Below are 14,514 nucleotides of genomic sequence, written 5' to 3' on the forward strand. Positions count from 1 at the left end.
AGCCTGCCTCCCCCCCCCCCCCCCCCCCCCCCCCCCCCCCCCCCCCCGCCACCATCTGCCTCTCTGACTACTTGTGATCTCTGTCAAATAAATAATTAAAATCTTTAAAAAAAAATACATTTCCAGTAACAATCCCATACCTCCAAATATGAATATAGACACATTCACCCATGTTCCCACAGGAAAGTAGAAAGCTTTCAGAAATCAACATTCATGAAAGAATCACATTTTCTGGTCTAGGGTCTAAGATTTAGGCAAACACAAAGACCATTTTTGCACACGACGGCTGGCATGCTCCCACTCCCCCGCCCCCAAGAGAGTGAATGTGATATGCTGAGGATCAGCCTAAGATAACTTACAAGTCAGGCCACTGGGACTTCCAGCCGACTGGAGGATGGTCAAGTCCACTGTGGCGACCACCTCTCTTTGGAGGAGTCCAAGCATTGCTAGTCCAGCCTTTGCATTCCCCTGCCTTGCATCACAGCCGCTCTGTGACACCAGGCAGGGTCACGAGACAAAGATCCCCCTAACTATTCAAGTACAGAAGAAGTCCAAACAAGCAGATGGTCTTGAGTCTTTCACCTAAAACCTCAGCCATGGGGGTCCCTGCTACTTGTCCACAGGGGCCCCTATGAGAGAAAAATGCAAAACTCGGCAAATGCAGCAGATCCCAGAGCACCGGCTGCTCTTCTCCCTTGAGCGGAGGCCTCAGTCAGCTCAGTCTCTGGGGGGCTTGCTGTCTGTCCAGCTGCCACCCAGGCCTGGCACCAAAAGGCTTAAGGAAGAAACTGAAAACACTGTGCTCTGTGAAACAAACCAGACACAAAAAGACAAGTGCTGTATGAGTCCTCGTATATGACATCCTGGAGCAGAATACTTTCTGAATGATGGGTGCCAGGGTTTGGGGGTTGGAGGGGGTGGGAAGCTATTGTTTAATGGGGACAGAATTTCAGCCTGGGATGATGAGAAAGTTCTGAAGATGGATGGCAGTGATTATTGAACAGTGTGAAAGTGCTCAATGCCAATGAACTGGACACTTAATGGTTTAAATGATACACTGTATGTTCTAATATTTCACCACAATAAAAGGGAGGGGCACCTAGGGGAAGACCACAATCTTCAAGGTCTTTGAATGGAAAATACTGCCTCTGAACAAGCAGGTTCCTGATTGACAGACTATGACATGGAGCCTCAGGCTGGAGGTTGAATCAAGTTCTGGTGAGGCCAGCCAACTCAGCCACAGCTTGGCTTCTGGCATCCCATCCCCCCAGGGCCCTCCCCCAAGGAAAAGGAGGCTCCACCCATCCCTCCAGAACCTCCACACACAGGCCTCTCAGGCCTCAAGGTCTGACCGGGACCCCCATGAGCCAGTAGAGTGTGCCAGGTACCAAAATACCTTCTGGAATATTATTCGGCTACCAAAAGGAAGGAGGTGTTGATGCATGCTACAACAGAGATGAGCCCTGATACCTTATTCTAAGTGAAAGAAGCCAGATAAAAAGGCGACATGTTATACAATTCCATTCATGTGAAATGTCCAGAAAAGGCAAATCTAGGGATGCCAGGGGGGCTCAGTTGGTTAAGCATCCAACTCCTGGTTTTGGCTCAGGTCATAGTCCCAGGGTTGTGACATCGAGCCCTAAGTCCGGCTCTGTGCTCAGTGGGGAGTCTGCCTGAGATTCTCTCTCTCTCCCTGCACGCACGCTCTCTCTCTCTCTCTCCCTCTAAATAAATAAACAATAAAATAAAATCTTAAAAAAAAAATAAAGGCAAATCTACAGAAAGTAGACTACTGGATGCCAGAGGCTGTGGGAGAGAGGGGGTCATGGTACCTGATGGGAGCAGTCTCCTTTTGAGGTGATGAAAAATTTTTCTAAAATTAGACAATGGTGATGCTTGCATAACCCTATGACTATGCTAAAAAAACACTAAGTCGTACACTTTAAATGAGTGAATTCTGTGGTGTGAATTCTACCTCAGCCATTTTTTTTAAAAGACTTTAAGTGCGGAGCCCCATGCAGGGCTTGATCTCACGACCCTGAGACCATGACCTGAGCCGAAATCACAAGTTGGATGCTCAACCAGCTGAACCACCCAGGCACCCCTCTACCTTGGTCATTTAAGAACCACCCCCACAAGGTGGGAATGCAGCTCCTGGTTTACAGGGGGTCAGTGAGGGAAACCAGACAACCACGTGCCCACCATCCCAGGCACCAGATGGGATGGAAACTGCATTTGCCCCCAGGTCTTCAAGCAAAAGACTTTCTGGAGCTCTCAAAAGGAGCATGTCCCCAGTCATGCTGCAGGTCTGATGGCCCCAGCCTCTCAGGGATGGGGTGAGGTGTAGCTGGGGAACATCGTGGGCCACCCTGATTCCCCTGACGCTCTGGGGAAACCTCACACAGTTCTTCCCCACGTCCCATTGCTCACCATGGGGGCCAGCTCCTCACCCCGCCCACCTGCCCCAGGAGCTGCCCCCCCACCTCAGAGGCACCCTGCTGGGGCCATGCCCAGCTCTCCAATATCCTCCCCAACTATATACACCAGGCAACGCCCTCTGGTCTGTAAAGCCTTAGGAAATCTGCAGACAGAGCCTGTATATGCCAAAGCATTAGTAATTTCCAGAGCTTCCCATCTTCCTCCTTTTTTTCCTATTAAAATAAGAAAGTCTGCAGTTTTTATTTCCTCTCTTGAGGCTTTACAATCACTAAAAGTGAGAGCGATGTGGTTCTAAGCCTTCCCTCCACAAACTTGATGAGGGGGGTACTCTAGGAGAAAAATCAAGAGGTCTCACTTTTCCTCCAGTCTCTAGCTTTGAGGGCCCCCAAAGTCACAAGGCCTTGCAATGGGGAACACTGCAAGGGGAAGTCATTCTATCCACCATGGGGGTAGATATGTCCCAGAAAGGAGGGCTCAGCAACATGGGTGTGCAGCCCCAGGTTCTCTGGGCTGATGGAACCTCACACCTGGGGCCTTGAGGCAGAAAAATACATGCTGCATATTGCATATGCAAGAACTCCACTCAACCCCAGACGACACACTATGAGAAGGAACAGAGGGGGCTCACGGCCATGGCAGACCCCTGGGACCCCTGGAACTCATATTGGGCACTCTTGCTGAGCCAAGTGGGTAAAATGGCCTGCCCCTCCTGAATTATGCATTTCTCCTTTAGAATCTCTTGCTAAGTGGTATGCAATCAACCAGCATTAGATGCCTGAGGGGGCAACTCCATAAGACCAGACAGGGGGCCAGACCCCCGGGGACCATCCACTCTGTGCACTCAAGTTCCCTCAGAGCCTTCAAAGGAGGGGGGTCATAGTCTTCGGGCCACAGAATCAATGCCCTGCACAGGACCACACCCTGGGTCTACCTTTATCGTCTGCATTCTTGCCCCAAACTAGGCTGCCGTATGTTGCCTCTAGATTGCTTCTAGAATATCCACTTTGTCACTTACAAGGATATGTGCGTAAATATCATTCCTGCTCTACTGGCATTCCAACTAATTCCAGCAGCATACATTAAAAGGAATAGGTCAGGCCATTAAAATGAGGTGAATCTTCAAAGGCTCTTCTTAAACCAAAAGAGGGAACTTGAGTGAAGGATCCTCCTTGGGCTCCTCCAACCCTGACTGCAGCAGCAAGTCTTTCTCCCTCTTCTTCCACGGTCCCCTGGAGCCTCCTGGCCAGCCAGAGACAATTCCTTCCTCGTGCTCCCTGGGCCATGTACTGACCCTCCGTGCATGTGGCCAGCCGTCTCTGTCCCATCCTCCCAGCTGGGCCTTGTCCCTCTGTACCTCCTGGAACCTGCTCCCAGCAGAGCATCCTCCAGGCTCCCCCCCTCAGCTCTTGACCACTGGGTGGAAAAGGCAGACAGATGAGCAGCGTCCTCCAACGTATTTGTCCTCTTGGTCCCCTGCTGATACCTTCCTGGACCTGCCCAGAGGCTGGAACCGGATGATGCCTATCACAACATTAAGGTTTATGTGGCTGTCTCCCCAGCAGACCGAAAATGACCTGCTGGGAAGCCTGTCTCCCGACACTCCGTACCATTCCTGTCTGAAACGTATTTGCTGAACGTCCCTCCACCTACTGGGGGTGGAGATCACTCTGTGCCCACACTCCTGTGATTGGCATCACTCTACGGTCTGAGGAGAAAGGCCAGCACCAGCCCCTCCACCAACTGCCTGATCTTGGGCGGGCGTGTCTGTCTCACACCCGCTCAGACCCAGTCAGCTGATGGCATATAATTAAGTTAATGATCTTGCTCTAGCCATGTCATAAGAATGTTTCAAGGGCACATGAACCAGTCTCCACCAAAGTTGTAGTTACCACACAAGTGGGGCCTCAGTCTTCCAGCAACAGCACACCTTGGCAGGCAGGCGCAGCTCTGAACCAGCCAGCCATGTCTCCCTTGGGCACCAGCAGCCATCCCTGTGCACAGTCATTTTGCAAGGTCACCATTGCAAGTGCTAGAAGCCAACACAGCTAATTAGCAGGCCCCCGTCTGAGGACTCGGGAAGCTCACTAAGGTTGAGCCTGGGAAGACCAAGGCTCGGCAAAGAAGGAAAAACAATCTTCAGATAATTTCCTTCCTGGGCAAGTGGTATCACTGGGACCCCGAAAATCTGATGTTGATTATCTGATGGGGTTGGGGGAAGCAGGATTAAAAAGAACCAGAGAAGGGTCTGAGCAAACAGAGACCCCAGAAATGGGGTCTCATCCTGTCTTTGACCCACAAACATCCACAATACCCAAGACACGGGCAGACCCACATGTGCTCAGGACACCGCACCTCACACATGGTTAAGAACCTAGAGTGAGGCACATCCTAGGACACCGAGGAAGGTAGGATCCTGTCTTAAGGCTCTCACTTCCCTGGAGAAGGAAGCCAGTCAGACACAGGATTAACAGGAAATCGCTGCAAAAATACAATGAAAGGAAGATACATAGGGAAGATACCAGGACATCATAAAGGTTTTTTATTTTTGTGTGTTAGTTTTTATTTTACTTTTTTTCTTAATTAAACAAATTATTATTATTACTATTATTATTATGGTGCAGGTGTGTTAGTTTAAAGACAAGGCCCTTTGGAGATTAGCCTCTCCACAAATCCACGAATAAAGGCAAGAGAGAACTTCCACGGAGACGAGGTCTGGCACACAGTAGATACTCAATGAACACTGCTGGGTGACTGAATGGGGAGAGGTGGTTGCCTTGCTAACAGAAAAGTAGGTAAAGATGAAAAATATGGAAAGCACCATGTTCCTAACCTAGAATTTTAAAGGGAAAAAAAAAATCAAAGAATTGAAGAAAAGAATCCTAGCAATGACAGGGTCCAACCGCTAACTTCTTCGGCAAGGCGTGATGTATGGTAACCGTGAAGCAGGAAGACACAGTCCTCCTGATGCCAGGCTTTGTTTTCTTGGCTCCGCGAGGCTGCCGTAGCACCAAACAACATATCCCTCAAGTACTTCCTAAAACATGGCTGGTGAGGCCAGCACAAGCACCATCTCTCTCGGTCACAGCAGCCTTTCCGCAGCTGCCCAATGAGGGACTCACTGAGTGTTGTGGGCTTAACTGTATTCCCCCCAACTCCAGATCCATATGCTGAAGCCCCAATCACCAAGTACCTCAAAACATGACTGTATTTGGAGATGGCAGGGTCTTTAAGGAGGTGATAAAGTTAAAATGGGGTCATTATGGTAGGCCCTAACTCAATATGCCTTGTGTCCTTATAAAAGGAGGACATCTGGGACAGAGAGACACGAGGGGAGCAGGAACACAGAGGGATGACCATGGAAAGAGGCAATGGGGGAGGAGGGGACAAGCAGGGAGGCATCTGCAAGTCAAGCCAAGGAGAGAGACCTCCGAGGAAACCAACCCTGCCGACATCTTGATCTTGGACTACTAGCCTCTAGAAACAAAGGAAAAATAAATTCCTGTTATTTAAATCACTCCGCCTGTTGTGTTTTGTCATAGCAGCCCTAGCAAACTAATACCTGGGGCCACTTCAAAACATGGGTGTGAAAGCCAAGGAAGTAGCACCATGACTAACAGGTGTTTTCCTAAACATACCTATTAAGGACCAGAAATGGGAATTAAGGATGAGAACACTGCTCCTGGCAACTTCAAAACCCTACTTGAGTGAAATCAACCAGACACGGAAGGACAGCTATTATGTGACTCCACTGACATGAGGCACCTAGAATAAGCCAACTCACAGGGACAGAGAGAAGAGCGGTGGCTGCCAGGGACTGAGGTAGAAGGAAGATGAGTTAGCGCTGAGTTCAGTTTCCCAAGACGAAAAAGTTCCGGCCATGGACGGTGGTGATGGTTGCATAACCATGTGAATGTACTTAATGACACTGAATTATAAATTTAACAACAGTTAAAATGACACATCTGGTTATGTATGTTATACCCCAGTAAAGAAACACAAACCTATCATGTTACATAAGTAACATTTTAACTTAATTTACTCCATTGTTTTCAAAGCAAAACAAAACAAAATAAACAAAAAACAAAAATCCCCAAAACAAAATCCTATGTCATAGTATCCTAGTCAAGGTGAGGGACCCTAGTGGGACTATAATTTAATTAAACGCACCACCACTACCTCCTGAACCTTGATCTAAAAGGCAGCCGTGGGGCGCCTGGGTGGCTCAGTGGGTTAAGCCTCTGCCTTCGGCTCAGGTCATGATCCTGGGGTCCTGGGATCAAGCCCCGCATCGGGCTCTCTGCTCTGCGGGAAGCCTGCCTCCACCTCTCTCTCTGCCTGCCTCTCTGCCTACTTGTGATCTCTGTCAAATAAATAAATAAAATCTTAAAAAATAAATAAATAAATAAATAAATAAATGGCAGCCGTGGAGGTGCCTGGGTGGCTCAATCAGTTAAGCATCTGACTCTTGGTTTTGGCCTGGGTCATGATCTCAGGGTCATGGGATCGAGCCCTCTGTCTGGCTCTGCACGCAACTGGGAGTCTACTTGACATTCTCTCTCTCCCTCTCCCTGTGCCCCTCCCCCCACTCGTGCACCTGTGCTCTCTCTCCAAAATAAATAAATAGATCTAAAAAAACCCCAAAAACCCGGGGCAGCTGCGTCAAAACTCAGGCCTGTTGTTTGACAACCTGAGTACACCTGAAAATGCCTATCCATTCACTGTGAATGAGGAAGCCCCCCAAACCACAATAGTCAGCTGCACCCTGGGCCTCAAGCATTGCCATGTCCTCTCCGGACTGGACCAAGAATATGGCTCACACAAATGCTTTGTCCTAGTGAGGGCCGCAGTCACATAAACAGGCCCACAGGACTCCCAGTCAAGGAGGGGAGGTGGCTACTGAAGTCAGAAGCAACAAATGAGGTAAAAAGGAGGAATGGGGAAGGCACGTTGTCCTGGACCCACACAAAGCAACAGCACTCCCAGCTAGCTCCTTCCTTAGTGAAGGGTTCCAGAATATTTCATTCTGTTCCCCAAACAAGGAAGCCATCCATTCTGGAATCAGAAAACCCTCGTAAAATTTGAACTAGACTCCACTTCCACCCTGTTGATGACTTAACGGTCTCAGACTCCACTTGGTTGGTTCTGTCCACCCTGCGTCTGTTTATGGAAAGGAGACTATAGTCAGTTCAAAGGGGACCACAGGGTCTGATTTAAAGAGATGATCATCAAGCCAGTGCAAGGCCTGAGTGACCTTTTCTTGGCCCAGAATTACTCAGTCTAACTGGTGGCTGGTCCATTCAATCACCCAAGGGAGAAACAAAGCACTGATCATTCTGGTCACTACACACTGGCGGAATTCAAAGACCAAATTAAAGTGCTTAACAGAGATGTGAAAACACAGGGCAGCAACTTGTATGAGAGCCCATAAAGTAACACAGGATCTGGGGTCCGGTCTCATGACTGATACTTGGAAAGGGACCGAGGGACAGCTGGGACACTGAGCGTTCAGATCAAGAATTTCTCAGACCTGTAGGGCACCTGGCTGGCTCAGTCAGTGGAGCACAGGACTCTTGAACTCGGGACTGTAAGTTTGAGGCCCATCATCCTGCCTTCAAAACTTGCAGAGCCTGTGCTACCATGTGGCTAACCTTGGGGAGATGCTGCTAAGTGAAATAAGCCAGATACAGAGAGACAGATCCTGTATGACTCTGTTTATAAGAAGTACTAAGAGTAGTCAAATTAGGAAACAGCACAGTGGCAGTTTTCAGGAACTCAAGGAGAGGAAATGGGAAGCTGCTGTTCAGTGGGGACAGTTTCAGTTGAAGAGGAAAAAAAGAGTTCTGGAGACGAGGGTGGCGATGGGCACACAACGGTGCGAATGTACTTAATGCCACCGAGCTGCACATTAAAAATGGCTCAAATGGGTTAAAATGGTGAATTTTGTTACATATTTTTTATTACAAAAAAAAAAAAAAAAAAGCAGTTCAGAGCCACAGGAGCCTGACATGGGCGCCCCCTGAGCCTTTGCTCACACCAATCTCAGGGCGTTCAGCTTCCCCTGCCTGCTGCCGCTGGACGTGTGCTGACAGGCAAGCCCTCTCTCCAGCACAGCTGCCTCCGGAAGCTTCCCTGATCTCACTCCCTCTGAACACATAAGTGCTGTGTGTGTTCCTGTCTCCCATCAACGTGGAAGGTCCCAGATGGCAAGAACCATACTCCCCTTCTATGTAGCCCGCAATGTAGAAAGGGAAGGGCTTGCACACAGCAGGGCTCACAGCTGATGGATCCTGAGTGTGCGGAGGGGAAGGACCCCCGGGCCAACCCAGTCAGGATTTTCAGGTGCAATGCAGGGCGATTCAGAGTACTCTCAGGTGGCCATACTTGGGAAGGAATGGATCTGCACTCCCACAGGGACTTGGAACCCCTGGAATCCCAGCTCTGCTACTTCCTGGTTTTGTCCTTACCTATGGTTGGGCAGACCCACCACGGGGTGATGGAAGAACCTGTGAGGGGCCCTGCATGAAGGCACGCTGCCACCATGCCTGGCACACAGAGGTCATTCCAGCTTCTTCCCTCCAACGCCAGGGGCCCTCAACTGAAATACACGAGAGCACCTCATCCAAAGGGATTCTGAAGCCATGAGAGCTGGGCCTCCATGTCTGCTGCTGTGAAAAATTAGGGTGCTTCCACTCCCTCCCACACTGTGGTTTTCCTTACTGTTCCTCTGCAGGGCACAGCCCTGGCCAGCAGGTCCCACAGCCGTCTAAAGAACATCAGGAAACAGTCCAGAAAGAGACAGAAGGCTTTGCCAGCACAGACTCCCTTCCTTCACCTCCAGCCACAACGCTCAGAAGAGTGCTGAGTACAGAGCTGAAAACCAGTTTTTAAAACCTAACAGGAGAGAGAACATGGGGCCTTGAGGACATTCAGAGAAAGATCCAGAAAATCCTAAGAGTGGGGTCCAAGTTGTAAAATTCACCCCTGGGCCATTTCCTGAGAGCTTGCCCTGAGTTACACACAGATCCAGGGTCCCACGCCTGCAGCAGCTTTATGAGAGGCTGGATGGAGCTGCTGATGAGAAGGGAAGAGGGACTGAAGGGCAACCTACCAGAACACATTTGGTCTGACCAGCCCCCACTTTCTGGAAACTCAGAATTCACAATCAGCAAGAGAATACCATTTCAGATTCTAGGTCTCCAGGAAAACCTCTCATTTTCTCTATTTTAATAATGCTCTCCCACGTCCCAGCATTGAGGGCCAGTTCAAGCTGGCTCACTCAGTCGACAGCTGGCCAGGCAAGGATGGTGCCCAGTGACCACAGGGCAATCCTCCAGACCCCAGGGGAGCTAATGTGCCTGTAAAGCAGGCTTCTAAATACTACAGCCTTCCACCCCCCAGTGAGGGACCTAAGGGATGCAGCTGGGTCAGGCCACAGGTCTGAGCAGCAAGCCATAGCCACCCCCAGCTGGAAACATAAATCAGTAACTGGATGTCTCTAAAACACACACAAAAGACCACCAATCACAAAAAGGCCACTTGACAGAGCCAAAAATAGCCTTACTTGTTTCAAGAGGATTCTGATGATGGAAGCACGTACAACTCCATCAGCAGAAAAAGAAAAATCAATGGAGCAGAAAACTGGATCAGCCCAAAAGGGACCAGGACTCCAAGAGTCCTCCCACAGCCTCACATCCAACCCCTGACCAGCCCACCGAAGCCCCACACCCACCCACCCTCTCCTTACTCCAATCTTACAAACCATGCCTGGACCCCAAAACCCATCACCCCAGAAGTTCTATACACAACCCCACAGGTTTAATCTTAGGGCCAAGGGTCACACCATGGATTAGGAGGCCAAAATGAGCACCACTGTACACACATCCCTGGGAAGACAAGGAGGCAAGAGTGCATGGAAGGATGAGAAAATGGAGCTGGGGTAAGAGGCACACAGGAGACTACAGGTGAGTAATGATGGGTATGCCTCCCATCAAAGCCAGGCAAATCAGAAGAGGTGTGGCTCTGCTTCAGCCCTGGATAAAATCTTCACCCCCGTGAATTTTCAGGGGCCCACTGAGTCAGAACTGCCTGTCACCTCGCTTCCTCCTAATTCTTATTTTTACCTGCTCTGACTTGCATTTGGGAGGCTGGTTAGCAAGCAAACCTGACACTTCTATGCCTTGGGAGCAGCTACTAACATCTTAGCTTCCCCATTAGTGTCTTCCAGGACAGGAACAGTTGGGGCGGCGGGGAATTCCCGAGACACAGATCAATCCCCACTGAAAGTACCTGATCTAGAAGACAGAGATGGCCCCCTCTTAATACGACCCCCACTGCCTAGATGGAGTGATCAAAGGGTGAGGAGATTACTGCCCAGGGCACCCTGGTCTCAACCCACAGAATCATACAAGAAGCACACCGCTCTAGAACCAAAGGAACAGCCACCTACCATGCCCACACACTGCCCCTCCCAACCCAATCCCAGTCCAAACACTGGGAATCTGCATTCAGGAGGAAGTGGGGGATGGCCGTTTGTTCAGGTGTAGGATCAGCAGGAATCTTTCCCGTTCACAACAGCACATGGACAGTCCAAAGAAGTATCTACCTGTTCCTCCCCGGGTCATCAGACCCCTTTTCTTTTCAATGGTTTCCAGCCAGGGTGCAGGTGTGCCCACCCAAGCTGGTGGAGGTACCCACCTGTGTCTCCATGGAAGGTGCCATCCTGAGGCAGCCTGCCGGACAAGCTGTCCCCATCACTGGGCCAGATCTGCCCCGTCTTGCGAACACCCACGATGGTGGCCTCCGACACGATGACCTGGCCCTGCCGGTGCCGCTTCTGGCACTGCGGGGTCGGGGGACTGCTGCTGTCAAAGGACTGCTGCGAGTTCTGCGAGGGTGAACGGCTCTTGTCTCGAAACATCCGGTAGGTGGTGGGGCTGGGGGACACACGGCTGGACTGGCCGGAGGAGAAGTCCTCCTCACTGGAGGTGAGGTTCTCATTGGAGCTGCAGTCCGGGGTGTAGCCACCTCCACTGTCCTCAAAGCTCCGAGGGGAGTAGGACCTGCGGGGCCAGGTAAGGCGTTTCTCCTGCTCCGAAGTGCTCTGGCTGCGCAGGAGGGGGCCCTTGCCTTCCCCTTCCATCATCATGCCCCCGACGTAGATGCTCTGGTAGGGCTGGTACTCCAGGGGCGGCCAAGGGGGCCTGCTGCCGCCATTGGCGTTGATCAGGTTGTCCTTCAGGAAGTGGGGGTTCAGCTCCGCGTCCTCGTAGTCGCCGTCGAAGCCGCAGTTGCTCTCTGAGGATCGGCCCCGGTAAGAGGGCCTGGGTGCGTCCCCCAGGCCCGGCCCGGGGCCGTGCTGGGACTTCTTACGTTCCATCTGCATCGCCTGGCTGCCTAGGGAGCTGATCCGGTCCGACACCTCTTTGTCGTTGACCTTCACTAGGCCGCGCTCGTGGTGAAACTCGACGTTCACGTAGAAGGGCTTCTCGGCGTCCGCCGCCCCGGGCTGGCCGTGGCCCTTGCGGATTCTCTCAAAGTTGGACCTGAGCGCCGCCACGCTGGTTGGGGGGCCCCGGTCTTCCCGGTCTGCGGCCACGGCGGCCCCTAGCCTGCGAGCGGCCGCGGACCTGGCCTTGCTCGGTGAGCCCTCTCCGTCCGGCCGGGCCTCGGGCTCCTCGGCGGGCGGCGGGTCGGCGCCGTCGGCGGGCGCGGGTAGCGGGCGCTGCGCGGACGCGCGGGGCTCGGCGGCGCCGTCGGGGGGCTGAGCGGCGCGTCGGAAGCCCCAGCGTTGGCGGTCGTAGCTCTTCTTCTCCTTGGCCAGCAGCGTCTGCAGGTAGATCATGCGGAAGCGCTCCTGGTTCACCTCCTGCTCCAGGCGCCGAATGGAGGCCTTGCAGCGCTCCAGCTCCTGCTCAATGTCGCCCACCGAGCGCAGCTCCATGCGCGGCGGCTCGGAGTCCGGGAACTGCGCCCTCCACGCCTCGGCGAAGCCCACCGGGTCCACCATGGCGCGGCCGTCTTCACCTGCGCCGCCCGGCTGCGCACGGGGCCCGCCTCAGCGGCTGAGAGACCACCTCTCCAAGCCCGGCCCAGGGCGCCGGGCGGCCCCCATGGCCCCGCGCGGCAGTGGCGGTGGTGGCGGCAGCGGCGGCGGCCGGCGAACAATGCCCGCCCCCTCCCGGGCGGCAGGTGAGGCGGCGGGCTTGGCTCCCCCCGGCGGCGCGGGGCGCCGAGGAGGGCACGCGCGAGGGGGGCGGGCGCGCGCGAGGACGGGGGAAGGGCGCGGGGCTGCGCGCGTCGCTATTGTGTGCGGGGCTCCTCCGCGCGCCGCGGCGCGGGCGCTGCCCTCCCCTCGGCCCGGCGCCGCTAGCCCATGGCCGCCGCCCGCGCGCTCCTCTGGTCTCTGTCCCGCGCCGCGTCCCGGCCGCCGCCGCCTCCCGGGCGCCGCGCTCTGCCCGGCCCGCTCTCGCCGCACTCCCGCCCGGCCCGCACTCGGCGCCGCAGGAAGGGGAGGGCCGGGGGGCGGTGGCCGCGGCGCGGCTGACGGAGCCGGGCGGGCCTCTTAAAGGGGCCGTGCAGAGGGCTCCGGGTGGGAGCGGGGTGGGGAGGTATGGGGGGAGGGGCCGCCGGGAGGCCGCGCCCCCACCCGGCCACTGCCCTCTCTCGGTCTCCGCGCCCTGGGAAACTCAGTCCCCCGCGGTGGCGAACCCGGCCGTCCGACGCGGAGGCCCTGGCGAGTTCTGCACTCCTGGAACAGGAACACCTGGATCCTCACGTCTCCACAACCCGGCAGCCGCTCTCCAGCGTCAGGGCTGAGAGCTCTAGGGGCCATCCGCCGGGCCACGTCCGCACACGGGAGCCGGGGAGGGGCGGGTGATCCAGGGAGGCAGGGAGGACCAGGCTGGGCCACCAGAGCCAGTAGCGACTGTGTGCCAAGGGCCCCCAGCGCTGTGGTCTTGGAGTGACTGATGCAACAGCTGCCACAGGGCATTGTCGCAGAGATAATTAACAGGAATTTCTCCCGCAGGTCACTGAACACCCGCACCGCCCTCCCTGTGGTCCTGAGCTGTGTTTGTCCACTGGCCTCTCCTGAGCTTCAGAGGCCAGCCTAGTTTTTCCCGATTGCCTGACTCAGAACTTAGGTGTTTAGTCTCCCGCTGAGACGGTGGCCAGTCTCCACCATAAGCCTCAGGACTGGGTGGAAGACAGGACAGCCCAGGGCCGGCAGTAAAACAAAATTATCTCTTGTACCCAGGGAAGCCCAGAGATGGTAGGCACACAGCAGAAACGAAATACCCAAACGAAAATGCCCAAACCAGGCTGCTGGATGAGGAAACAGGAAACAGGATTTGTCAGCCAAAGAACTGGGCCTGAGTCCTGACCACCTCTGCCTCTGTGCCTCAGTTTCCTTTGGCACTGAAATGAGAACAAGGATACCTCTCTCCAAGGGCTCTTGTCCCTGCATGGATGTAAGGGGTTATATTGACCTCCTCCCTGGGTCCAGTCCCACCCAGAACAGATGCCCCAGCATCTAATCTAGAAGGAACAGAGCCCAGAGCTATCAGCCAGGCCAGTCTGGCTCTGGTTCAGGTCTTCCCCACTCCAGGTTTTGTGACCTGGACACTTCCCTTTCCTGCTCTGAGCCTCAGTTTTACCCTTGTATCTAAAAATGTGAGTACCATCTCTAAAGCACCCAGTTGGGGCAGACATGAATCACATTATGATAAATGGCATGGGATGTTCCTCCCTTGATTGCGTGTTAAGGTCGTGCTCTGAAAGGTTCCCTGGGAGGGTCACAGGAAAACTCTTGGGTCCCTGAGCCAGACACTTCCAGGCACAGCTCACTGCCGCCCTCTGCAGGCCTCTCCTCCCTCCTGATGCCCAGTGTTGCCAGTATCCCAGCTCCCTTATGTTGCAGACGCCCCCCCCCCCCCACCACTTAAGGCAGGCAAGCCTACCCCACCCCACCCTTCAAAACCTGTTTGGCAGGCGAAGAAACAGAATGAGTTGATGCCCTGACTTTGAAGGTGGACAGCTGAAGCTGGAATCCCAGCACATCCTCAGTGACCTTTTCTT

General features: G+C 53.7%; 1 protein-coding gene across 1 annotated transcript in view; it reads right to left on the reverse strand.

The window, feature by feature from the left end:
• The window catches only part of BCR (BCR activator of RhoGEF and GTPase), a 114,896-nt gene extending 102,419 nt beyond the window's left edge, over positions 1–12,477 (reverse strand). Inside the window, exon 1 of the mRNA XM_032876041.1 lies at positions 11,134–12,477. Coding sequence (XP_032731932.1) covers positions 11,134–12,445 — 1,312 coding nt within the window. The 5' untranslated portion in view covers positions 12,446–12,477. The remainder of the gene's footprint in view (positions 1–11,133) is intronic.
• Between the last annotated feature and the right edge of the window lie 2,037 nt (positions 12,478–14,514).

The sequence above is a fragment of the Lontra canadensis genome, unplaced genomic scaffold, assembly GCF_010015895.1.
Source record: "Lontra canadensis isolate GAN:19392208 unplaced genomic scaffold, GSC_riverotter_1.0 scaffold57, whole genome shotgun sequence".
In the NCBI taxonomy this organism is placed as follows: Eukaryota; Metazoa; Chordata; class Mammalia; order Carnivora; family Mustelidae; genus Lontra; species Lontra canadensis.